The sequence below is a fragment of the Sciurus carolinensis genome, chromosome 8 (assembly GCF_902686445.1).
Source record: "Sciurus carolinensis chromosome 8, mSciCar1.2, whole genome shotgun sequence".
Lineage (NCBI taxonomy): Eukaryota > Metazoa > Chordata > Mammalia > Rodentia > Sciuridae > Sciurus > Sciurus carolinensis.
The window spans coordinates 144,638,295-144,665,770 of record NC_062220.1 but is presented as its reverse complement, the minus strand read 5'-3'; the positions used below and the strand labels follow the sequence as shown (position 1 = coordinate 144,665,770).

General features: G+C 43.5%; 1 protein-coding gene across 1 annotated transcript in view; it reads right to left on the bottom strand.

Annotated features, from left to right (window-relative positions):
* Hectd4 (HECT domain E3 ubiquitin protein ligase 4) overlaps positions 1–27,476 on the bottom strand; it is a 173,490-nt gene that overhangs the window by 32,610 nt on the left and 113,404 nt on the right. The window contains 19 exon segments of the mRNA XM_047560128.1: positions 1,877–2,013; positions 3,903–4,040; positions 5,338–5,464; positions 5,877–6,013; positions 6,768–7,005; positions 9,229–9,392; positions 9,697–9,776; positions 10,220–10,269; positions 10,271–10,369; positions 10,481–10,642; positions 12,555–12,658; positions 19,965–20,080; positions 21,380–21,549; positions 21,852–22,016; positions 22,688–22,870; positions 23,661–23,796; positions 24,670–24,872; positions 26,031–26,112; positions 27,259–27,448. Of these exon segments, the coding sequence (XP_047416084.1) occupies positions 1,877–2,013; positions 3,903–4,040; positions 5,338–5,464; positions 5,877–6,013; positions 6,768–7,005; positions 9,229–9,392; positions 9,697–9,776; positions 10,220–10,269; positions 10,271–10,369; positions 10,481–10,642; positions 12,555–12,658; positions 19,965–20,080; positions 21,380–21,549; positions 21,852–22,016; positions 22,688–22,870; positions 23,661–23,796; positions 24,670–24,872; positions 26,031–26,112; positions 27,259–27,448 (2,681 nt within the window).

The window sequence follows — 27,476 nt, the reverse complement described above, 5'->3', positions numbered from 1 at the left end:
TCATCCTGCCTCAGCTTCCCAAAGAGTTGGTTACAAGTGTGCACCACTGCACCTGGTTATTTCAGTAATATTTCAACACACAATGTTGCCAGGGAGAATTTATGTTCACCTTGCACTACCACCGTCATATTGGGGAGGGACCCGGGGCCTGCACATGCTAGGCCAGGGCTCTACCACTGAGCCACATACCCAGTCCTGTTTTTATGTAAATAATTTCTTAAAGATAAATAATCTGTCTGATAACTTTATCGCTAGGAAAAAAAATAAGCTCATACATATTATACATTCTGGATTCAAATACCAATGTGATTTTTACTCAGGGACAATTAAGAGAATCAATTACTTGAGAAATAACAGGGTGATTACTTTGACAAAACTTCCCTTTTTCTAATTTTTACTTTCACACATTTCCATTGCTGAAAATATCATTAGCAACTATCTTCTGATAAGCAAAATTAGAAGTCTATATTAGGGAGATTGACAAGATTACTGATGGATTTCCTATTTGAAATGTCATCTTAGTCACTTCCTAGTCAATGATCACTTTGAAGAATTTATTGAGTTACACTAAGATCTGACAAAATGCAGTCAGTTAAAGATTTAAAACTTTAAAAGGTCAATTTCAAAGCATTAACGGTTCTGTCTGTGGTGATGCATGCCTGTAATCCCAGTGGTTTGGAAAGCTGAGGCAGGAGGATTGTGAGTTCAAAGCCAGACTCAGTAACTTAAGAGAGGCCCTCAGCAACTTAGTGAGAACCTGTCTCAAAATAAAAAATAAAAAGGGCTGTGGATGTGGCTCAGTGGTTAAGCACCCCTGAGTTTAATCCCCAGTAACCCCCCCACCAAAAAAGCATTAATGATCCCTAACATTATGGTATCTAACATTATTGTACCCCTGAACAGACACTAAAGCATGTATCTACCTGGTGAAAGACAATTCTTCATCAGAGACTCATAGGTTTGATCTGTGTATGATTCCATTAGTTTTTCTTACATGGGAAACCTCAAAACCATGTAGCCGCAGCTTTCAAACAGAATCCTGTTTTTAGAAGAAAGCTTTGGCTCTGCCCTCTCACTCCTTCTGTTCCTTCTCTGTCCCTACCACTCCAAATCCTCACGAGTCCCATGAGAAAGCTTTGTAAAATGGAGACGATTAATGAATGAGTTTAACACATTCATTTGAGAGGTAGGGAAACTGAGGCTGAGAGATGTAGTGAGATGATGTGATTCACGTGACAAAGATCTTTGGTCTCTAACAATCTTGACAATGACAGAGTGTCCTTTCAAGGAGAGTGGGAAAATTTCCCCTTGAAACCTGGGTAGATATGATGTTTGGACATGGTTGTGAGAAAATAGTGACAAAGGTGGTGTGGTCAGGAGGTGCTGAGGGCACTAGGAAGGACAGTCAGTCCTGATCCGAGTGCATGAAAAAACCTTGAGCAAGAAATTTGCCATGACAGCATTTTTATTTGGTTTTCTTTGTCCCTAATTTGAGGAGAAACCCAAATGAATAATCACGTGTTCTGCAATGCTGAGGACTAAGCCCAGAGCCCCGTGTGTGTGTGGCATGCACTCTGTTACTGAGCTGGGCCCCTGCCCATAAACACTTTTTCTTTGCAGTTCTGGGGCTTTAACCCAGAGGTGCCCTGCTACTGAGCCTATCCCAGTTCTTTTTATTTTTTTCTTTCGAGACATGGCCTTCCTAAGCTGTCTAGACTGGACTTAAACTTGAGATCAGCCTCTCAAGAAGCCTGGACTGTGGGCATGTGCCCGGCACCTGGCTGCTCAGAATCACTTTCTAAGGTACGTGGGAGTCTGGGCACGAAGCCTCAATATCCAAGAAAGGGCAGATTACTCTGAAGGGCTGCTCACTTACTGAATCAACATCCAAGACGACTCCATGAAGTCCAAAGGTCTTCAGCATCCCTCGGATGGCAAATTTTGGTAGAGCAGTTCCAACAGTACTGCTCGCTACATTATTGCTGTCTGGAGAGCGGGTCACAACTGTGAGACCTGAAGAGGTAGAGGAAGAAGCTTCTTTAGGAGGAAGTACCTATCACTTTGGGACCCTATATTATAGGGTCTAAAACAGCTCTGTGGCATTTAACAATGCCCTCAGCATTTTTATAACTAAAAAGGAATACAGCTCAGCCTGAAAAGTAATACAATAGAATGTTTTAAAAACACTTGTAATTCACGTATGAAAAGATAAAAAAATCACTTAAAATGGGCAAAGGATTTGAATACAGTTCTTCAAAGAGAAGGAAAAGATAACATGAAAAGATGTTCAACATCATCTTTTTTTATTGTTTTTTTGTTTTTGTTTTTTGGGTACTGGAGATTGAACTCAGGGGTACTGAACCACTGAGCCACATCCCCAGTCCTATTTTGTATTTTATTTAGAGACAGGGTCTCACTGAGTTGCTTAGTGCCTCACTTTTGCTGAGGCTGGCTCTGAACTCGAGATCCTCCTGCCTCAGCCTCCCAAGACACTGGGATTATAGGCATATGCCACCATGCTGGCTCAACATTAATTCTTAATTATTAGGGAAATGCACGTCAAATCCACAAAGAGATACTTCATACCAACTGATACAGCTAAATAAAAAAGACAATAACAAGTGCTGACAAGGATGTGCAGGAATTAGAACTTTCATACATTGTTGCTGGGATTGCATTATGGTGCAGTCATTTTGAAAAACAGCTGGGCAGCTCCTCAAAAAGTTACACATAAAGCTGTCATATGACCCAGCAATTCTACCCCTGTTCATACACAAGAGAAATGGAAATACATTCACATAAAAACTCCTACACCAATGTTCACAGCGGCATCATTCATAACAGCCCCAAAGTGGAAACAGTTTGGATATTTATTAATGGAAGAATGGATAAGCAAAATGGGACATATACACACAATGGAAAATTATTTGGCCATAAAAAGGAATGAAGTACTGATATATGCCACAACATGGATGAACCTGGATAAAGAAATCATGCGACATGTGATTCCATTTATAGGAATGGAACAGGATCCAGAACAGGTGAACTCACAGATAGAAAAGCAGAGTAGTGGTGCCCAGAGGCTGCGGGAGGAAGGGACAGGGGCAATGAGGGCACAAGTTTTGGAGGGGGGAAGAAAATGCTAAGGAACTATAGAGTGACGGTCATTGGATGGTTGTACAACTTAGTGAACATACTAAAAACTGCTGCTGAGTTGTGCCTTTAAAAGGTAAATTGTTTTTGATAGTGTTCTTGCAAGAGATGGAACCCAAGGTCTTAAGCATGCTCAGTATTCATTCTACCACTGAGCCACATCCCTAGCCCCCAAACTGAATTTTATGGTATAGGAATTATGTTCCCCCAACACCGGGGGTGGCGGGGAGGGGGGAGAAAGAAAGAAGAAAAAGACAAAAAGTAAATATATATTCCTTTGCCTGCCCATGACATTCTGGTACTTTTGTGAAGATCATCTGGTAACTCTAAAAATGAGTTGTTTTAAATTCTATCTTTTGTGTTTTTCTGTTTTTTCTTTTTCCTTAAAATATGCAATAGTTTTTTTTAACTAAGTGACTATTTTCTATTAAAATTTTAAAATTATACCATGAGCATGAGGCTTATTGGCCCAGAGCTGGGCCCTCAGCCCAGGCCCTGCCTCCCGCTTCATGCTCCTGGCCCGCCTCAGCTGCTCACATCAGTGAGCTCCAGCGATATGGCAGACACACCCGGCCAAACAGCTACTTGTGCCCATGAGGGCTTCACAGGGGAGAGCTTGAAGAAGTCACGTCGCTTGGAATGAGGAGGTCACCCTAGGAAAACTACCAGCTGCTTGGTTCATGCCTGGGAAAATTCAATTACTGATTTCATAGGAAAGTTCATAGGTGAATTAAGGAGGAAAGAAAAACCTTTTCGAACTTTGTCAATTGTGAACTTGTTGGCTTCATCTTTAATGTCCTCAATGGTGGGAAGATACAGGTCTCTTGGGATGCCGCCATTCTCCTCATACAGAAATTCAACCGTCTGCCGGGCAATATCCACCATGCCTGAAAACAAGACAGACTGAGTAACTCTCCACGGGGCAAAGTGATGGCTCATGATTATGTAGTCATTTCACTGAATATTTTTGTTGTACTGGGGATTGAACTCAGGGGTGTTCTATGACTGAGCTACATCCCCAGTCCTTCCCCCTCACCACAATATTTTTGTAGTTGTCAATGGACCTTTATTTTGTTTATTTATATGTGGTGCTGAGAATCGAACCCAGTGCCTCATATATGGTAGGCAAGTGCTCTACCACTGAGCTACGATCCCAGCCCAGTCCTTTCATTTTTTATTTTTTAACTTTGAGACAGGGTCTTGCTAAGTTGCCAAGGCTGGCCTTGAATTCACAATCCTCCTAGTAGCTGGGATTACAGGTGGTACAACTGTTCCTGGTAGGCACCTCTTTTTAAACAAACCCTTTTTCCATCACATTAATCCACCATTCTTTATTTGCTGTCTTGCTATAATGCAAAGTTATGGCCATTTTCTAAGCACAGTTTAAAAGGGGACTGTGATTACAGAAGGATGCTTCTGGAAAGAAGCATCAGAGAGAATAAACAGAAACTGGCGTAATATTAAAAGATTTTGGAATTAAATAATCTTTATAACATTTTCAAATAGTGGAGAGGAAGGAAAAAAATACTATTCAATAAGCAGGAATAGAGGTCAAGGGGAGAATGCCAAAGTAAACCTTGCTGAGCCCAGGGATAGCGTCATGAACCTTCTCTGGGGGACCTGATGATGGGAGGCCGATCACCCTTACAGAGGTGATGCTTTGGGCATATGAACCATCTCCCTATCCTCCTTTTAGCCTTTCCACTGCTCTAACGAAGGGGAAATCTCACCTCCATCATTATCATTGTGACAAGCAGACCTACGTTAACTGAGTGCTTACTTGGTGCCAGGCACTGCTCTTAGGAGCGTCATCTGTCTGTATCAGTTCATTTATTTTTCATATACAAATAAGACTGCTACCATACTGATTCCATTTTAAAGATGAGGAAATCCCAAGCTCCCACAGCTAATAAATAGCACGTCTGTGGCTTCGGATGTGACTATTAACCCCTAGGCTCTTCAGCTTCCCAGGACAACCATTCCAGCTGCATTTAGCGGTTCATTTGAGTTAAAATGACAAGTAAACAGAGCCTAGCAACGAAAGCAAAAGACTCAGTGCTCACTGACAGGAGGAGACAATGTCAAGTCAGGCTGGATGCCTGAGGAGCCCCTCTCCTGAGTTACATCTACCCTATCTCCTCAAGCCACGCAGGGAGCTCCTTGGGAGAACTAAAAGCACCAGACCTAGTTGTAAAGCACCCTTGATCTGGTCCAGGCCCGATTTCCGCTCTGCTTCATTCCGGAAGCGTCTTCGGATGGTAGGAAAAACCTTGGTCTCCCAAGCTTTCACCAGCAGGGCATAGTGGTCCTCCTGAAGGAGAGGCAAACCCGTGAGCAGAGGGCAGCTCCGTGATCAGGCAGCATGCCTTCCCTTTACAGCTCTCACCCAGCGGCCGGGCCCATTTAGCACCAGTCATGGCCACAGGGGGCAGGGCCTTAGCACCAGGGCAGAAGCTGGACTGCAGCAAGCTCTTCCCTTCCCAATGGCCACAGAACCTCAGGATGTGCTGCTCACTACAGTTATAGCACTTCATCTCCCCAACACTGGACCTGTACTTGGCAGCAGCTCAGTGGAGACGGCGACTGCCAGGTAGCGTGGACAGAGGAGCACGCCGTGGCGACCATTCAAACAGCAACTCGGCTGAAAGCCTCCAGCGCTGGCCTTGCAACCTCACACCCAGATCACTCCCTGAGCTCACCCTAGCCACCAGGGAGCCTCTTACCTGGGGGATGTCATCGTCGTCATCATCGTCACTTTCATCGTCGGCAATGGGAGGCGGGTGAGGGTCTGGGCCAGAGGTGATGAAATTCTCATAGCTGAGCTCAACTTTATAATGACAGGAGGTGTCACTGTCATATTCTATAACAAAGCATGATGTCAGTGAAATCAAACAGGAGCAAGCTGGAAAGATCGTTAACTTCTCACTCCTGGGTACACTACCCTGCATTTCCTGATTTTGCATTATGGAAAGACTCCTAGTAGGTGGAGAAATTTAAGGCAGAGTCAAGGAAGAACTAAGCACCTGTGATTACCTGAATCCCAAGATGGGTTTTATGGTCTGATTTATTAGAGAATCTGAAAGGTTCTTTCCTGTGAGGAAGAAGCAAGCAGATACTTCTTCCAGTTTGCAAACCAGCATCCCATGGGCCAAACGTGGCCCACAGAGAGCCTCAGTTTGGTGAGCTCAGTTTTACTCAATTCTATTGACATTTTTCAAATAAAGAAAAGTTTATCATACCTACCTATATACCTACCATCCGGATTCTACCACAGACACCTTATCATGCTTTGAGGATCACAGTTTTAAATCAGTATTTTAAAATGAGTAAGTTGTAAAATGAAGAGATTTCATACATGCTTCAGGGTCCTTAGCTGTCCCAGCACGTTCTGCTGCCACTAACTGGTGATAGCTCCCTGCAGGAGGACATGTGCCTTCCTGTCCTGCCTGCTGTGCCTCCTGCACCCTGTTCTTTCCCTTGGTCTGGCACCCACCCTTAGGTGACCGATGGCACCTGAGTCTGAGGTCTCTAACACGGAGGCCCAGTGAAGTGGGTTTATGGGATGCACAGCGCTCTCAACCTGCCGTGGTGGGGCCTCAAGAGCAGTGGCTTACGTTGCTGAGCGGTGGCCACGGCTGCAATCCGGCATGGTGGCCCATGAGTGCCTGGGTCTGAGGCAATGCTGGTGCCAGCATCATTGTCACTGTCAGATGCCATGGCAAAGGGCAGGGCCTCGAAGTTAGCGCTGATCTCCTCCGCCAGGTCAGTGCACAGGTCAGCCGCGTTGCGATGGGCCTGCCCCTCGGCATAGGCAAATGGGCGGGAGCCAAAGTTGGCTCGAGTTTTGGTGTTCTGGAAGGAAAGGGAATCAATAGGATTTGAAAGGACTCTGGTTTCTCTCTCTCTCTCTCTGGTACTGGGGGGGTCTCATTAAGTTCCTAAGGCTGGCCTCAACCCTGAGATTCTCCCGTTTCAGCCTCTGAATCACTGGGATGACAGACGTGTGCCACTGCATCCAGGTTTTGTTGTTCTTTTTTCAAAACCCAAGGTTCACTTCACTAAATGGTAAATGAGATGGCCCCACCAGGGAGTGGGCAGGGGTAGCCAGGCAGGGGGCCGGTGTGACTGGTGCCTGGAGTGCGGCCCAAGCACACGTTGCCTCCCTTCCTGCCCTGCCCGCAAACTCTTGGGCTCTTTGCTCCTCAAACACCGTGCCCTCCCCCATTTCCCACCTGACACTCCTGCATGGGCCATGCCCTCCAGGAGCCCAGTGTTCTCCAGTTCTACCTACTTAAGATAAGTTACTATTCCAGAGTGGGCTCACACAGCACTTCTTTAGAGAAGCTGGGACGTGGTGAGGTTGGCTTGGGATTTGCTTCCATTAAGACTAATATTCTCGTTCATAGCATTTATTAGTTTGTGATCACACACATACACTTCTATAATTGTTGATTATAACCCAGGGATGCTTTACCACCAAGCTATATCACCAGCCCTCTTTTTTTTGAAACAGGTTCTCATAAGTTGCTGAGACTGGCCTCAAACTTGGGCTCTTCCTGCCTTAGCCACCTGAGTCACTGAGATTATAGGCATGTACCACCACACTTGGTTCTGCATCTATTTTGCTCAGAGCTTGACACAATATTTGACATATAGTAGGTGCTCAATAAATATCTGTTGAATGTGTGAATGAGTGGAACAAGCTCAGAAATTCTGTCTGATCGCCATCACTCAACAAATAAAGAGATAAAGGATAATATCAGAGATATGGTACAGGGCCAGGTTCCAATAATCTTGCAGGTCATTACAAAGACTTAAGCTTTTACAATGTGTGACATGGAAAGCCACTGATTGGTCAGGAGTAAAGAAGTGACAGTCTTACTTTTTTTTTTTTTTTTTGTGTGTGGTGCTGGGGATCAAATCCAGTGCCTCATGCATACTTGGCAAGCACTTTACCAGTGAGCCACATCCCGAGTCCTTACCACTTTTAAAGGATCATTGTGGCTGCTATGTTGAAAGACACATAAAAGGATCAATGGGCTGGGGAATGATGGGTGAAAAGCAACCGAAGGGATGACAGTGGCCAGGCCAGGTGGCTGGGGAGGAATGGGATGTATGGTCAGGTTCTAGACACATTCTGACAGGAAAACCAATGAGATCTGCTGGCAGACTGGATGTCAAGCAAGACAAAAAAGAGAAGTCAAGGACTCCAGGGTTTCTGACCTGAGCAAAAAGAAGGCAGAAGCTACCATTTCCTAAGTTGGGGAATACCTGGGGCTGGGGAAATAGCTCAGTGGGTAGAGTGCTTGCCTTGTAAGCATAAGGTACTGCGTTCAATCCCCAGCACTGCAAAACAAAACAAAACAACAACAACAAAAAAAGATGGGGAAGACCTGGAAAGCAGCAGCTTTGGGTTTGGGTAGAGCTTGGCTCAGTTTTGGAAACGTTAACTCTGACATACCAATATGACATCTGTTTTTTTTTTTGCAGTACTGGGGATCGAACTCAGGGTCTTACCAGCTGAGCTATCTCCCCAGCCCACGACATCTGTTTTGAGATGTGACCTAGGCTTCTAGGTACATGAGGATGGGTACCCGAGTGTGTCTGAAATACAGAGATGAATTTGGGGGCCAGCAGCATGTTCTCGGTAATAATGTCTCACAAAACATTAGACGCTGCTAAGTGTTCCTTAAAAACAAGAGGTCCGTGATGAAAGATGCGTGGGGAGACTGGGCGAGTGACCACTCAGCGTTGACTCTTCGCCCGAGGATTCCTCCCAGGGATGCTGTCACCACTTCGCCACAGAATCACTTTGCCAGCACGCGAAGGGGCCCTGGTTCTTTCGTCCTTGCACTGTTGTTAGAATGATGGCCAGAAGGGGTCAGAGCAGTTAGGCGGTAGGTTCTCGCTGGACTGTGGGGCCAGCATGTTGCTCAGGCTCACCTGTGCTCCTTTCGGTCACCACACACTGTGCGGTACGTACAAAAGCAACACCTTTAGTGCCTTTTGCCTTCTCTTCTTGACAGGAACGAGTTACCAAGAAGTCTGCTCTCTTCTCTCAACAAGGTGATTTACCTTTTTCTGAATGTGAACCACAGGCCACATCCCACCGGAGACATCCTCAAGGTACGGCGAGAGGCGCTGCCCGCAGTACGTGAAGTACACCCGGCCCTTGGCCGGCTGCCCTGGCGGAGGTGGAGTCCCCTCGGTCCTCTCCCAGCCAATTCCTGCCACGTCGCCTGCACAGAGACCAGGAAGGACACACGTTTCCTCCCTTACTGACTATCAAACCGACTTCTAGTCTGCAACCTGTGTGGCAGCCAGAACGAGGGCCAACATGCCCCCGAGTTGCCACATGAGTGATGGCCTTAAAAGTGAGAGGTCTGGTGTAAACTGGGTGTCAGCAACGACAAGCACTAAGCATTTTCACTAAGAGAAAAACCACCCATTTCCAGTTGCCAAATTTATTTGACTTTAACCCATTTAGACCCAAGCCTGAGACCACCGGAAGCATACAAGGTGGAAAAGCTCCCCCGCACTCACCGGGAGAGAGAGTCACATCTAAACGAACGCTCTTCCACTGCAGCAAACTGGAGCCATTGTAGTGCACGGCTCGGCCATTGCTAGGAAGAGAAGGAGGGAGTCAAAGGCGAGACCAGCCGCCCGCACAGGGGCAGGTGGAGCAGACCGGGAGGGCTGTGGCAGCATCAGAGCCGTCAGGAGCCCTGAAAGGCGAATTGTTTCAAGGACATGTCCCACAATTTGTGGGGGCAGAAATTGTGAAATTAGTTTAGCATCAACACACCCACACCGACACCTCCAGGCTCAAATCCATTTGGGAAACAAAGATAAAGCAACCTCTTACTGCAGGACAAGGAGGAAGGCATGATGCCAACAGGCACCATGAGTACCCACGCAAGGGAAAGAGCGGGCTCCTTTCCTGACTTGAAGATGGAACTTGATTTTGGCTTCTTGAGTTATCTATAAACACCTTGTGGGAAGCTACTGTTCTCTGGAACACTGACCCACTTTTCTCCTCCTAAACAAAGCAGTAGCAGTCACTCACTTGTGGAAAAGGCAAGTGCCCACTGGGTTGGTCCACGCTCCATCTCGTTTCTTCCGCTTCTGTGGCAAAGCCAAAGGAAACTATTGGTCCAGTGTCGTCATCAGTATCTCCATAGGAAACGATTTCAATTTCCCAGTAAAAAGATGGGGCCTGAAAGGCACCAGCAGGGGGCACAGTCCAGGCAGCTCAGTCAGGGCCTGACCACCTCGATCTTTCAGATTGGAGGGAGCAGCTAAAGATGATGTGCTGGTACGATCTTACCTGAACTGGCAGAGGAGAGGTGGCGTAGATAAAAGTGCCCCGGGGCAGGCCTCCCCCAGCGCTGGGGTCAGCCAGGAATGTGACGGAGGTCAGGTGAGATGAGAACATGCAGGCTCGCACTGGAGGAAACACTCGGGAGGGGCTCCAAGTGATCTCTCGGGGCTACATGGGGGGAAACCTCATTCAACAGAACTGCAGACGCAAAAGCCACTACCCCTCAAAGAAAAAAGGTCATCTGACGGTATTAAAATTTCAGCATATACATTTATGTACATACATATTTAAACAATTTTACTTTTTATTAAAAACATTGGTTTTGTTGGTGGCGCTGGGGACCAAACCCAGGCCCTCACGCATACTAGGCACGTGCTCAACCACTGAGCTACACCCCCAGCCATATATATACATACAAATTTTAACTTTTCCCCAGAGGGAACTTCTATTTTTTAAAGGCTGTCTCCCTCACTATGTCCAGTCCTGTTCCCTAGAAATACTTATTTAACTGTTACTGTTAATGCGAACACTTCTATATTCCTCTTCATGCTTACAAAGCTACTTTAACTTTCCCTTTAGGCATCATTTTTCTTCCATTATAAGAAACGTGGCTGGAGCCCTCATCCACCGCCCCTCCTTACACACCAGGCTCACCTCACACAGCTCTGTGTAGCGAGAGCTTTCTGGTTCAACCCACAATCAGGAGTGTCCCTATGACTTAACGTTCAGGTCAAAGCTAAGCTGTGGTGACATTTTCTTTTAAATTAGGTTAGTTGCTCTTTCCTTTTCATAATTTTAATCAATCTAATATCATGACATTTCAGGTTTCTCTATCAGGCAGAGCTGGTCTCTACCAGATAATCGCTGATTTCACTGTATCCTACAGAAAGAATTGGGGAGCACATAGACTGTGCCCCAGGTGCGTGCGCCAGGTCGCCCTCACAGAGAAGGCGCAAGTCCACCTGGACATCTGGCAACAAAGCAGCAGCACACCGTGGGCTGCCCCTGCGCTGTCGGGACTCGCCACCTACTGAGGGGAAACACCCGAGCATGAAAAGTCCAGACAGAAACCCACTTGGGTTTAAAGAACTACATATCATTGTGCTGACAACGGAACCTGGAGATGCCGACTTTCAAGGGACTTCTCTCTTTTTATATATTTTTAGTGTCTTTAAAAAATAATTTTGAGACCACAGAAAAACAGCAAGAATATTGCAAGTCTTACACAGTTCTGAGATATTCCAACTTATCTTGTGTGATTCACATGACACAGTTCACCCATTCCAAGTGTGTAAGTCAGTGGTTCTGGCACATCTGGAGCTCTATGTTACCATGATGTGATTTTAGAACACAGGTCTCCCTGCTGAAAGAAACCCTGTGTGCCTCAGAACTCAACCCCGCTCTCCTCCCAGCTCCTGGCAACCATTAATCCATTTACTCTCTATGGACTTTCCAGAACTAGAAGGTTTATGTAAACGGAATCATGAAACATGGGATCTTTTGTGTGACACAATGATTTCACTTGGCATGACTTCAGGGTGCTTCCATGTCATATTGTAGCACGTATTATCACTTCATACCTTTTTATGGCCAAATAATAGTCTGTTGCTTGGGTATATCATATTTTGATTATTCATTCAACATTTGAAGGACACGAGTTGTTTTCACTTTTTGGCTACTGTGAATAATGCTGCTATAAACATTCAAACATACACCAGTTTTACATTTTAAGTATTTTGTCGTTTTTTTTTTTTAATTACTCTCATTCTCTTGTTAAATACATTTACTATAAAGTGTACTAAAAAACTAAAAATTTCAGGGGTTTCTTTCTCTGCTGTTGATAACACAAAGAACTATTTATAAACTAATAAATTCTGCCCCTAATGTAATTTTTCAATATTCATAATGTCAGCTCAATATGCTTTGACATTCTGATGACAGCATGTCCCTGCCAAGCATGCAACCCCAAAGGGTTTTGCAAATGCTCTTCCTAAATGTTACAACAGCCTGCTTGGCCTTCTTTAATGACCAAAAGGCTTCTTTAAAGCCTTGCAGCTGGGTAGGAAGGGTACGGGCTCACCTGTCTCCGGTCAGCCTGTAGGGGAGGGGGTGGGGGCCGAGCACAGTCCCGATAGAGCATCCTCAGCCGTTCACACTGCACCTCCACAACGGCAAGTCGCTCTCCTGCAGAGGGACACATGGCATCTGTGGGAACAACTCCTACAACCCCAAGAGAATTCCAACTCTTCTGGAGTAGCACTGAAACAGAATTCACTTATGGAGATCACTGAAATTCTTACAAAAGAGCAAATGCCCTGAGATGTCTTTGTCTACGACAAGAGTCAGCAGCATGACCAGGTAGCTGCGTGCATGGCTTGGCCTGGGCTGCCTGGATTCATAACCTGGTTCCAGTACTTAAGATTCACTTCTCACTTTCGACATGAAGGTAATAATAAATAGTGCACCACAGGGTTTTGAGATGATGAGGTGAAGTAACTTAGGCAGAGCCCTTAGCTCAGGGCAAACAATGAGAACTATTATTCATATCCCTAATAAATGGAGGCTATTATTCTTAATATCAAAAAGATTTTAAAAAATTAATGACTGTTGAACCAGGCGCAGTGGTGCACACCTGTAACCCCCAGCAACTTGGGAGGCTGAGGCAGGAGGACTACAAGTTCAAGGTTAGCCTTGTAACTTAGTGAAACTGTGTTTCAAAAAAAAAAAAAAAAAATTTAAAAGGCCTGGGGATATTATTCAGTGTTAAAGTATCCCAGGGTTCAATCCCCAGTAAAAATCAATCAATAAATTAATTAATGCCTATTGATTGCCTCCTATGGACCAGGTACACTGCTAGATATTGGAGAATATGAAGATAGAGGAGGGGATATAAAAAGTGTGTGTATGCACACAAACACACAAAGGAACGTAAGGCTTCACTGTGTGGTTATGTGATATAAGGCACAAGCCCAGTGCACAGATGAGTAGGCAATGACTTCATTCCAAAATCCACAAAGGCCTAATAAAGAAAGCACTGACTTGGATATTAGTAGAGAAAGAACTGCAATAAACAGAGAAAAAGGAAATTCCAGGTGGCTTGACACTATGAGAAAAAATCTAGAACAGTCAAGCACAAGAGGTATTAAGAATATTTCACATGATACATGGAAGTTAACTCACAATGGATCAAAAAACACCTAAACAACATAAAACCTATAACTAAAACTATAAAATTCTTAGAAGATATAGGTGTAAGGACCCTGATTAGACACGATTTGGACTAAAATTCACTAATGTTTATTTGATTTTCTTTTTAAAAGTTTTTAAACCATTTTTATAGTCACAAATTTACAACAGATACTAATGGTTTTTAGTTATGACACCAAAGCACAAGTCACAAAAGAAGCTTGGGTAAAGTGATTTCTTCAAATTGAAAATCTGTATTATTTCAAAGCATGTGAAAAACAACCCATAGAACAAAGAAAATATTTGCAAGTTACATTTGACTCTGGACTAGTATACCTAAAATATATACAGAACTCTTATAAACATAAAAGACAACCACTTAAAAATTGGCAAGGAATTTGTATAGAAACTTCTCCAAAGACGATGAACGAATGGCCAATAAGAATGTTAAAAGGCACTGAGCATGACCAGGTAGGAGGGATCGCAAGCTGACACCATAGGAGGGAGCTGTAAGAGAGATTAGTGATACCAGCATTCATGGAACTGAGACCTAGTGCTGCTGGATGTAAATGGTGTGGTCACTTGGAAAACAGTCCCTCAAAAGAGAAAGCAATCCTGAAAAGTTAAACATAGTCGGGTGTGCTGGCACACGGCTGTAACCACATTCCCTGGAGGTTGAGGGTTGGGTTGGGTTGAAAGTTTGAGGCAGAGTGGGCAAATTAGATTCTGTCTCAAAGTACATAAGTAAGTAAGTAAGTAAGTAAATAAACAAATAAATAAATAAATAAATAAAAGGGCTGGGGATGGAGCTCAGAGAACTCGCCCAGTATGTGTGAAGCTCTGGGTTCAATCTCCAACACCATAAAAACAAAAACACACAAAAAACCCGCACAGAATTATCAAATGAGCCAGCAGTTCCACTCCCTAGGTATAGACCTAAGAGAACTAAAAACATACACCTACAATAAAACTTACATAAATGTTTATAGAAGCATTATTCATAACAGCCCAAGGTAGAAACAATTTAAGCATGTGTAAATGGATCAATGGACAAATAAAATGTCATCCATTCATACAATGGAATGGAAATGAGCCATAGAAAAGAATGAAGTACTATGATATGAATGACTACGAAACACGAAGCAAGGGAAAGAAGCCTGACCCCAAAGGTCACATACTATGTGATTCCATTTATATGAAAAGCCCAGAAGATACAAATTTATAGAACAGAAAGCAGATTGGTATTGCCAGAGGCTAAGGGCAGAGATGGGGTAGTGATCACTTAATGGGTATAAGGGAAGTTTTTTTTTGGGAGAAGAGAGGGAGAGAGAGAGAAATATCCTGGAATTAGTGGTGAAACTCACTGAATTGTACACTTTAAAGTGGTAAATTGCATAGTCTATAAATTATTCCTTGATTTAAAAAAAGACATTTTAGGGGGCTGGGGTTGTGGCTCAGTGGTAGAGCACTTGCCTAGCATGTGTAAGCACTGGGTTTAATTCTTAGCACCGCATATAAATAAAATTAAGGTCCATCAACAACTAAAAAAAACCAAACCAAACCAAAACAACAACAACAAAAAGACATTTCAGGAGGACTACAATATAGTCCAATAAAAGTAAAGTATACAGCCAGGTGCCTATGATCCCAGCGACTCGGAAGGCTGAGGCAGGAGGATCACCAAGTTCAAGGCCAGCTTCAGTTTAGCAAGGCCCTGTCTCAAAATAGAAAATAAAAGGACTGGGAATGCAGTCCAGTGACAAAGTGCCCCAGGGTTAAAATCCCCAGTTAAAAAAAAAAAGTAAAGCACAGGGTGTGTGTCAGATAATGGTTAAGGACTAACTGACTTCCACTGTAGCTACAGAAACACAGACACCTAAGGGAAGAAACAGACAGACCGACATAGTCCCTTGATATGGATTAGGAGACAAGAAAGATGAGGCAACACTAAAACAGAGTCATAGAGGGCCCACAGTGTGGCTGGCCCACGAGGTGTGCGCCTGGGGACAATCGTGGTCTCTGGCTCCCAGTGGTGAAGTGGAAGAGGGAGACTGTTCCATTAGAGAGCTCACGCAGCCATGAACAAGTCAAATAGTCACAAGGAGACCAACTACTTTTGATAAATACTTTCCAATTATTTTTGTTAAAATGACAGAAAATTATTCTGAACGACCTCACATACAGAATACTAGATGATACAATAGCATCTGCACAGTGCCCTTATAATTAAGCAGGAACAGGTTCCATGGAGATGATTCATGCTAAACAATGAGGTAAAAGCAGTGCTTGGGGCTGGGGAAGGTTTATTTGCCGTGAGGCAGGCTTAAGGTAACCACACACTTTCCAGTGTCTGGCGTGAGAATAAAAAGGTTGTAAACTTTGATAAAGCAAAGCCTGGTTCTTCTTGGCCGCAGTAACCAGTAACTGAGGGATCTGCTGTGACTCTGACCAGGGCACGAGCAACAGCTTGGCATGAGTAGCTATGCTTAGGCAAGGCAGTCACAAGGGCAGACGCTGCTTCTAACAAACAGCCACTCAGATCAGGGCTCCGGCAAGATCACCTGCGAGGACGGTGTGGCAAGAAAAAGTGCGGCAAGAAAAAGTGCGAGGGGACAGTGCTGGTCACGGAGCTGGCGTGCAGATGGGCAGGAGCACGTCAGCGACTAGACGGGGAAGGACAAGGTGGTGGTGTTGCTTTAGACTCATCAATGGAGCAACCACCGCACTGAGTGGTAACTGGAGCAGGAGGCAGGAAGGAGAGCGGATTCCTGAACGCCCTGGAGAGAAACAGCCAGCAGGCCTGGGTCTCTGCAGAGGGGAGGCAGTGAAAACGCAGGAGCGGGCGAGGAGAAGGACCAGGGCAAACCCAGCACTGCTTCCTGGAGTGTGGACTGACGGCCACTATGCCACAACCACCCGGCCGCCCTTAACAGCCCTGAGCTTTGGTGGCACTTGGACAGCATTTTATTTCTTACTGTATTTTCTTGGGAAGCATTTTAAACATGCTTCCTGGGCTTTCTTGGGAATTTTCAGTTTGAGAGCATCTGGGTCAAGGAATCTGTACATTTGAAAGCAGGAAAAGGGAGATGGCGGAAACCTTGTTATTCTAGTTCTCTAAAAGTATAAAATAAGTCAAGATCTCTTTTGGTTTCTATGGGCTTCATCTTCATGCTTAAAACTTGGCTTCCTTTATGCTGTTTCAACCCAGGGGTCCAGGTAACCTCCTGGGAGTACTTCTCCATGGGAATAGCTTGCGGGAGTGCTCCCTTTCCATGTGAAACCAAGTGCTCTCCTCTTTACATAGAGAAGATAAAAGATTTAGATCTGACTCAGCTATTATTACAGTGGCCACATATGTTACTTAAGTAATACCAGATGAGTAAAACAGTGGGAGGAATTCAATGAAATATATATATATAAATATATTTTTTTTTGGTGGTGCTGGGGATTGAACCCAGGCCTTGTGCATGCAAGACAGGCACTCTACCAACTGAGCTATATCCCCAGCCCACTGAAATATTTTGAAAATTTGAGGACCAATATTGATTGTTACAAATTTCATGACAGTTCTATATATCAAATAAAAGACATTAAAAAAAAAATAAAATCCTAAACTGGGTGCAGTGGCATGCATACCTATAATCCCAACTACTTGAAAGGCTGAGGCAGGAGGATGGCTTGAGTCCCTGGAGTCTGGGGCCAGCTGGACAACACAGTGAGACCTCTTCTCTGATTGAATGAACGAGTGAATATCCATTCTCCTCACTCCGCTACATGCCTTGCCCCTCCTAATAGCGTTTATTGGAGTTTCTCCTGAGCAGAGCTATGATCCCATGTAGGCCATAAGAGTCTACCATTCTGTTACAGAGTAACCCAGAGCACAGAATGTTTTCTTCAATTTTTATGGGTAAATGACCTGGGAGTAGCAAAATTTCATATTTACTTAAAGCCTCAGAGCTACTTCTGGGAATCTAATAAGTGAGTGATTAAGAATTCTTAACTTGTCCTGGGATGCAATATTAGAACATAAATTGGCCTGTGCAGCTTGTAGTCTTCCCTCTGCAGGCAGTAGGAAGTATTCCACGTGCTTCTTTGCAACTCTGTTCTTTCCAACAAGGAACATGGGCTGGTGGACAATGATCAACACCATGTGAGACCACAGCTCTAAACTACTACAAAGTTTGACTTATACATTAAGCACCAGTGTTCACTTCACAAAGTAAGATCTCTTTATTCTATAAAATATGTGAAAGAGAATAACCAGGAATGGTCCTGTAGAAAAAGAAGTGATTAAGTCAGCAAATTATATGTTTGTAAAAAAAAAAAAAAGATAGATTTGCTATAATCAATTGAAGTATATCTTGAAATGCAATCTAAAGTCAAGAATATGAAAAAGCAGAAGCAGTGAACTAAGGACCTACAGGAGTAGCAAACTAGACCATGCGCAAAAACCCTGTCCCAAGTAATTTCACCCTAGCAAACTCCTTTTCTCTGATTTTTTTCCTCTAGTTACAGATCTCTCTGAGGTTTACATATGACTGATTTCTCCAGTTGGAACTTCTACTGAATCCTCTTATCACAGAAGAGACTTGAGAAGTAAATCAGATACAGAAAAGACAAACTTATGGGGAGAAAAAAGAATAAAGATACATTAAGAAATGAAAAAAACAAATTCCAAGAGAAATCACCACAGTGAGAAAGAATTAAAAAAAATTATAGACAGAAAAGTTATTAGAGAGTTATGAATAAAGTAAATGGTCCAAGAAATAATTAATAATATAAATAAGAAAAATATGCAAAATTAGATTTAAAGGCAAAAACAAACAAAAGACTAAGGCAACTACCAATTTATAGGAAATATGAGGGTCAAAGAGCATGTTAAGTGGCACCCACAGGGATATAAACAGCAAAATCCAGACTGGGCGGCAAATGTGTAAGTTCAAAAATAAATAAATAAGAGAAAGAAAAGGCTGAAGAGACTGAGGGGAAACTAAGCTTTACAAGAGTTGTATAAGATATAAAAATTATAACACGTGGGGCTGAGGTTGTAGCTCAGGGGTAGAGTGCTTGCCTAGCACGCATGAGGTACTGGATTCGATTTTCAGCACCACATTAAAATAAATAAATAAGCAAACAAATAAATAAATAAAAACATGTTTATTTGGGTCCTTATTCAAATAAGCAAATGTAAAAACAAGTATGACCTTTATAGGAAAACTAGAAAGTGGAATACTGACCAGATGTTTAGTAATATTAAAGAATTATCCATATTTTAGATATATAACAGTGGAATTATGTTTTTTCTCTAAAGTTCTTTTTTCTTTGCAACACTAGGGAATAAACCTAATGTGCTCTCCCACTGAGCTATATCCCTAGCCCCCCCCCTTTTTGGGGGGTCAGAGATTGAACCCAGGGACACTTAACCACTGAGCCACATTCCTATCCCTTTTTATTTTTTATTTTGAGATAGGGCCTTACTATGTTGCTGAGGCTGGCTTTGAACTCGTGATCCTCCTCCTGCAGCCTCCCCACACCACTGGGATTATAGGTGTGTTGCCATCGTGTCTGGCCCTAGCCCTTTTAATTTGAGATTGGGATCATGAGGTTGCTGAGGCTGGCCTTGAACTTGCATCATCCTGTTTCAGCTTCCTGAGTTGGTAGGATCGTTGGTGTGTGCCACTGTACCCAGCTAACAGTCCTCATTTTTTTTTTTAGAGAGACATACTAAAATATGTACACATAAAATAACATAATATCTAGGATTAAAATAATCCCAGGGATTACAGCATGGATGAAACTGGATCAGTTGCAAATTAAATTGTTAGATCTGAATGGTACAAACATGAGGGTTCAATATACTGCCCTCCCTATTTTTGTATGGTTTTGTACATTCCCTTAATATCCACCCCCGCAAGGATGGACCTCAGGGCAAACTCTTAACTCTGAATTCACATGTAACCAATGACAATAGTCAGAATGTCAGAATGTATATACCACCCCTTGGGACATCTCATAAATGTTTCCAATAGGGAAATAAAAGTGAGGAATTAGTATGGATGGAGAAAAGAAAATACTCTAGCACAGGCCTAAAAGTGAACTGAAGAGTGGCCATTTCCTCACTGGTGTGGTTGAAAGCTTCTTATTTCTATCTGTAGGTCTGGGTATAAGTGAGTTGTGATACACACTCTCCTCAGAACTCAGCTACCTGGTGTGTGTGAACACAGCTAACAATCCATTATCACACTGTAGAGGTGCAGATTATGTGCCATTGAAGAGGGTGGAAGGGAAAAGAAGGGGTACTTACCAGCACTGCACTCCTGGGCCACTAGGTTAAGAACTTCAACAGCTGCTGGACACTGCTGTATGAATTCTTCACAAAATAAGCTGTCTTCTAAAAGCTGGGCCATGACCAGGCATGATCTTAATGTTAAAAGATTTACAATATTTCAAAGTCATCAATGTTCATTCTCTAAAAAGTCAACTGTGAAAAACATTTCCATCAATTTTGTCCCCCAGTGTACACTCTCTACCCCTCTGGCTTTTCTTAGCTGGACTGGCTTGGAAATACACAGTCAGTCCTGCATATCCACAGGGGTTCTGCATCTGCAGATTCAACCAACCACAAACTGAAAACAACATTTGGGAGGAAACATTGCACCTGTACCGAACACGTGCAGACATTTTTTTGTTTGGTTGTCATCCCTAAACAAGACAGTCTACCAACTACCTGTAGTGTAGTAGGTATCCTGTCATCCACACATGGCCTAAAGTACACGGGGGGAAGTGTGTTGGCTCAGTGCAAGAACTACACGGCATCACACAAATGGCTGGAGCAACCACAGACTGGTATCTGAGGCAGGTCCTGGATTTAGTCCCCCACAGAAGTCCAGGAACGACTGTATAAGCAACTTTTCTCACACAGTAACTACTGAACCACTTGGACAGTCTCTACTAAATGGAGATGCAAACTGCCAGGTGATCAATCTGTTTTTTAAGTTGTAGATGGATGCAATACCTGTATTTTATTAATTTACATGTGGTGCTAAGGATAGAACCAAGTGCCTCACATATGCTAGGCAAGTACTTTACCCCTGAGCCACAACTGCAGCCCCCAGGTGACCAATCTTAAAAGCTTTTCCTAAACTGTGCTATATAGGCAATAACAGAGCTCCAGAAGCAAGAGGGAAAAGGCTACGTGCTGATTTCTCCCTCAGGATTCAATGTACATATTAGAAGTTTCTGAGAAATTCCACTGTCAAAAGGGAAACTCGTGACTCCTATTTAATGGTAAATAAATGTATTTGCAGGAAGAGACTGCTCTCCTTTCCACATAGGCACTGAGCATTCCCTGGTCTTCCTGTCATCAGAAAATGATGGACCAGAAACATATCACTGTGGCCTGAGTCATTTGAAAAAATGGCAGCGTTATTCCTGTGACAGAAGGAAGAGTTTCTGCCAGAGCATGCTGGTGCAGCCCTGTGTGCACCCACACTCTGCAGTCCAACTGTTTGCTTATTTCTTCAGGAGGACGGCTCAATTTTATTTCCAAGTGCACAGGATGCAACAAAAACTGCAGCAATTAGGGAATGCAATGAATTATGGTAAACAGCGCAGGAGAATGGTTCTGCTCCACAGCTGACACGAGCCCCAAGCTGCGGACCTTTAAGCCCAAGGTGGTGGGGCCCACCCAGCACCCCAGATAACCTGGGCAGTGCTCACCTTGTTCTTATTTCAGCCAGGAGCCGGACGACTGCCATCACAGGTGCAGAGCCATCTCCTGTTGCAGGAAGCGAGGTGTGAATAGAGAGGCTTCCCTCCTGCGGAAGCAGCATGGACTGCACCGCTTGTACCACCTTCTCAGTAATGGACAGTTTGTGGAGGGGCAGTGCCTGAAGGGGGGACAAGACAGGACAGAAAGTTAAAGCAAAATCATCATAGAAAGTCGTAAAGCAGATCAAAATTATGAAAAATACAATATACTGTGGAATACTCCTAACCAACAAAGAGATGGATTTTGTCATCTAGAGGAAAAATGTCACACAAATATAATCCTTCAATAGTTATAACCAATACATAAATACACATCACAAGTAAAATTTAAAATACCCAAGTATTTCTTTCTCTACTGTGAAGTGCATGTTAACTATCGCAGAACAGTAACCATTTTATGAAGCATTTCAAATCACCTTACCTCTGACCTTGGAACACAAAGCCTAGACAATGGAATAGTCAATGTGTCTGATGCTTGCGAAGTCTTTCGGCAATCTATGGGTGGGAATCTGACTGTAGCGATACCTTCCTGTTCATTGATAGAAGCCACCACTCCAATGCTTCCTGCTATTCCTCTACCTAAAACCTGGAGACCAAGATGGATTAGCACTACCTGTCAGCTCTAAAGTGACAAGCAGGAAGTGTCCATTTATAGCTGCCATTATCTGCACTATGGTGATCATTTATTCTAGTGTGGATACTAGCCCAAGATGTGAATCAGAATAGTAGGTCTAATACCTTACAGCAAGGTGATCACTACATACTATCGTCTCAAGCTTTCCTTCTTTCCTTCCTTCCTTCCATTTTCTTTTGTTTTTTGGGGGTATTGGAGACTGAACCCAGAGACACTCTACTACACAGCTACATTCCCAGCTGCCCTCCCCCTGACTTTTTAAAAAAAATTTTCTTGTGAGACAGGGTCTCACTAAGTTGCTAAAGCTGGTTTCTCAAACGTGGGATTCTTCTGCCTTAGCCTCCTGAGCTGCTGGGCTTACAGGAATGTGCTATCATGGGAGGCTCTCAAATTTTCAATTCTAAAACATTGCTAATATTAACGACCCTCAAGGACATGCATATTGCAGTTAACACTATAAAGTATTGCATTAATTTCTGAATAACACATAGCATGGTGTGGATTAGAATTCATGTTTCTCAGAACCTTATTTATCTTGAAGGAATGAGGAGATTTTTTTGGTCCAACTGGCTAGATGCTTATGTGTAGGGGAAGGAATGAGGGGGAAAATGGTGGTGGGTTACCTGAACCTCAGATCCTATCTTGATTGTCTCTTTGAAGCCTCCAAGTGCACACAGTGCGGCGACAGCCTGACGGGCAATTCTCTGAAGTTTAGCAAGTTTTCTGCCACTGCTGCTGCCATTTTCCAGAATGCTTTCTGCATATTTTCCCAATTGTGGAATGTACATCAATGCACGAGACAGAACCTAAGCACAAGAGGCAGCCTGGGCATCAGGAGTTAAACTCTGGCTGTTTGATACCAGGGATGATGAAGTATTTACCACAGTTCCTGGGTTGTGTGTACTGAAGGAATTCTGGATACAGGAGGCACCGAAAACCAACGGGTGTGGTCAGTCACATTTCACCCACACATACCTTATGTAATCAGACAAAATTGGAAATATACAACCTGAAAATATAGGAGAATCTAACACTGTGTTCCTAAAAGCATTCAGATAAAGCAATCATTTATCTGAAGGAAGCCCATCTCAGCATACTGCCTGCCTCCGGCACTCAATTCCTTTTAGGACTTCTTATAAGGTATTCACTTGAAAAGCGACTGTGGAAAGGGGGACTTGATTACAGATCTCTACTTTCTCCACTGGACTACTATTACAATGATGAATTACTTACTGTTGGAGCACTCAGGCAGTGTAAATCACAAAAAGGCCTCCTTAAAACTTAGTGAGTATACTTAACACATCCAATAAATGAAGGCTGCATGACCTCCCAGTGTCAGTACCAATCCAACACAAGCTAGAGGAAGTAGGCACTGCCATTTCTCCCTGAGAATGCTAACCTGAACCAGCAATGATAGGAGACATAGATTAGCACAGTCTATGTCAAAGCAAATTCCAGGAGAAAAATGGTTGTCTATCTGGTTAATCTGGGAAATCTTTCTTTACTAAGATGTCCCATGCTGTGCATGATTCTAAGGCTGGGGAGGAACATCAGCTTCCTTCTTACCTCCCCAGGTAACAGCAATGCCGTACTAACCTTTTCTGCTGTTGTGGTCCATATCTGAGCCGCGTTTGATTCAGGTGCCATTAGCAAGCTGTGAAGCAAAGCGATCACTTCGGCTGCCATGCTGTTTGCCACGTGCCCACTGATGAAGGGTCGGACGGGATCAGTCCTGCAAATGCCAAAATGGAAAACCATCAATGCCCAATAAGGATTACAAGTGCAAAGAAGTGGTGCTCAATCAGCACTCAGAAGAAGTCACTTCTCTCACGACAACCCTCTCAGAGAGGTTGTCATAAAAGCCTAAGTCTTGCCCTACCCACTCTCCCTGCTCCTGGCTGGAGACATAGTTATGCATTCCCGCACACACTCCCATCATCGCCCGTCATGCTGTGATGCAGCCCAGAATGGGATTATGCCAGCACCATGACCTTGAACCTTCCAAACTGTGAGCTAAGTAAACCTCTTCTCTTACTGAGTTAGCTATTTTGAGTATTTCATTACAGTAATGCAAAGCCATAATAATACACTTTGAAACAATAGGCCTTAAATATTTTATTCATGAGCCATAGAATCAAAGAAAGATTCAAAGCTACCCTGTGGCTTTTTGTATGCTGCACTTTGCATGCAAGTACAAAACATCTTGTACAAACTTCTCCGAGGAAATACTCACCTATCCCTTCTATTCCTACAAAAAATTCATGTGTTCATTATGGAAGTACTGTTTGAAAGAAAAAAAAAGACTGCAAAACAGGAGTTTACTATCTATTTCGAAGACTCTCCTGGCTCTCTATATAATGTCCACGCAGTCAGGAGCACCTCCCTGTGCCTCCATGACAACCTCAGATCGACCTGGATGGGCTCCCTCCTTGATGTAGCCCCAGACTCTACTTTGAGAGCAACTTCTACAACAGATGGGTATTTTTAGGCCTCACTCATCATTTTCAGTAGGTCAAAGGATGGAATAAAATCAAAACTCTAAAAATAAGCCCATTACAAAGCCAATCTGAGAAGAATGGACAGATTTCATCAGTGGTAGGTTTACCTGGCGAGTTCTGAGTTCCTCTCTCTGCAGATGGAGGTCTGGGCAGTTTTCTTTTTGTCACCTGTGGACAGTCCACTCACAGTATCTGGATTGACGGATTCTACTGGTGGCCCAATGCTGACAATGAGACCTGACTGTGCCCACTTGGTGGCTTTCCGAAGGGCAGCTGTGGCCTCTTCTGTGATCACTTCGCAACAACCACCCTGGGGGTGGTTTGAAGACACTTATTTCACTCCTCAGCACTGTGCACTTCCAAATCCCCCTCCATTACCAATGCAATTCAGGCTCATTTTTAAAAAATTCTAACATAAAATATTATATAGAGAATATCAAATTTCCATAAACATCCCATGTTCTCACTCAGTCTGAGCTAGTTGTGAGTCCTCTAGATTTTGTCCATGCAAATCCCAACTTACATAACCAGGGAGTTGAGTCCTACTACACACGCCTTTACAATTTACTTTATCAGTTATCAATTTGCCACAAACATTTTTATAGTTGCATACTATTTTATTTTACAAATTATAAATTTCTTTAACCAATCTCCTATTTATGGGTACATGGATTCTATTTTATTTTTCAAACAAAACTCTAAAAACATGCTATGTGTTTACTGCTGCACTTGAGAATGTTTATTTACCCTCGCTTGAAAATAATGGGTACCATCAATCTTCCCTAATGTTACCTGTGTGATAGGTAAAGAGTAATATATTACTGTTGCTTTTATTACTTTCCTCCAATTATTTGTGAGTTTGGACATTTAAAAAATATTTTTATGAGCTATTTGTCTTTAATTTCTGAATATCTGTTATTGTCTTAGCAACCTTTGACCTCTCTTTAATTTCAAAACTATTTTAGAGATGCTAAAAAATTATAGGTCAACCTAAAAATTCTCTACAATTTAAAATTAATGACAAACTGATTTTGACTATTTTCTTCTTTTGCCTTATTTTTTGTGTGGGGGTGTGTGTGCTAGGAATTGGGAATTGAACCCAGGGACTTGTGTTTGCTAAGTGCATGTTCTACCACTAAGCCATAGCTTCAGGTCTGACAAACTATCTTTACCATGGCCTCTTAAGCACCTGACTTTAATTTCTTACCTTGCCTTTGTGGGAATTTGAACCAATAGTTTTTTTTTTCCCCCCTGAGATAGGGTCTTACTATGCTGCCTGTGTTGCCCAGGCTGACCTTGAACTCATAATTCTCCTGTGTTGGCCTCTGGAGTAGCTGAGAGTACAGCCACCTGCCACCGTGCCTGGCAGAACTAATTTTTACTAAAGGCTTCTCCTGAAAGCCTGAAGTGTGGCAAATGCTCATTGATCATGTGTTTTATCATAGCAGGTTTCTCCCGCGAGGTTTACCTTAGTCATGTCTCTATCCATCTTCACAACTTTCTCCATGTTGGCACCAGTACCAAGTCGGAAGGGCCGCCCTTCTGAGCTACTGAAAAAGGGAAGGCAAGAGTGAGCGGTCTTATGTACACTGTCAGAGGCGGGTGCACGCTGCCAGGCAGCCCAGTCATTCTTAGGCTGTCCTTAAAATGCTAACCCTGGCTTTTAAAATCCACAGTAAGACTGCATTTTTCAAAAAGGAACTGATTTACTATTGCATAATTATAGCACTTTCGGAGCTGTTTTTAGAGTTGTGATGATATCTAGAAACCCACATGAAAATGATGCACAAACAAAAGAGCTGAACAAAACATGCTCTGAAGCTAGCTGCATGGAGGGCTGGCACACAGGAGGCACTCTGAAGTCACCTCCTGGTCACAGCAAGGAAGCTTCACCAGCACCATGAATGTGGCTCCCTGGGCAGAAACATGGAAACCATTATTCTAATAATGCAGCTTCCCCGCCTCCTAAAACAGAAACCCTTTCCTCAATCTGCACCGTGTGCTTCACTGCCACTCTTCCTTGGAGATGTGCTCTCCTGAGCACTGACCTGCCCGACCCTGCTCTCATGATACCTCTGGGCTCTCAGCTGTCACACTGGCAGACAGGGGTCCAGTCATGAGGATGATAACCTGTCAGGTCACTCGTGTGAAATAAGGGCTCTTCCATCAAATACCTGTTCTAAGTTTTCCTGTAACCCTGGAATCCCACTGCAGCTTTGTAACATTGGGCAATAACAATACTTTTACTTTCTTATGAGCAACTGTGCCATTCAGACTTCAGTAAAGCTTTACATGAGCATCTCTTCTTTCTCCACCTGACTAAACTTGCTAAAAGACGCCAACAACTGAAAGCCAAACTGTATTATTGCCCCTCATTATAGTCCAAGCTGCACTGTGGACTCTGCACCCAACACAAAGAACAATGCGCTTTAAGCAGGACTCCAATCTGCTGGGATTGGAGACAGCACCAAGTTGTGGCTCAGAGCACGGCCTCAATGGTCAGGGAGGCCGAGGTCTATGTCTCAGTTCTGCCTCACTTTCTCCATGTGTCTCTGTAGGGGTGACAGCAACAGTGTGTACCTGCTAGAGCTGTTAGGAGGGCTGCAGAGTTGATGTGTGCAAAGGGTTACTTTAGTAAAGGGTCTGTGGCTGCAGAGTGCTTCGAGACATGTAGCTATTATAATCACTAGAGTCACCTTAGTAATGGTTGAAGAACTTCGTGGGAGGACTGGTCTTCCCGCTTGTGAATAAATATGGAGAGCTTGCCATCCACTGCTTCACTTTCTTCTCCGGGATCTTTATCTCCTTTTAAAGAATTCTTGGGACTGGTTTTTGTCAATGTGGTGTCCGGTTCAGAAGCAGTTGGAGAAAGAACTGTCTGACATCCTTTAAGCAAAAAGCAAGCCCATTCAGA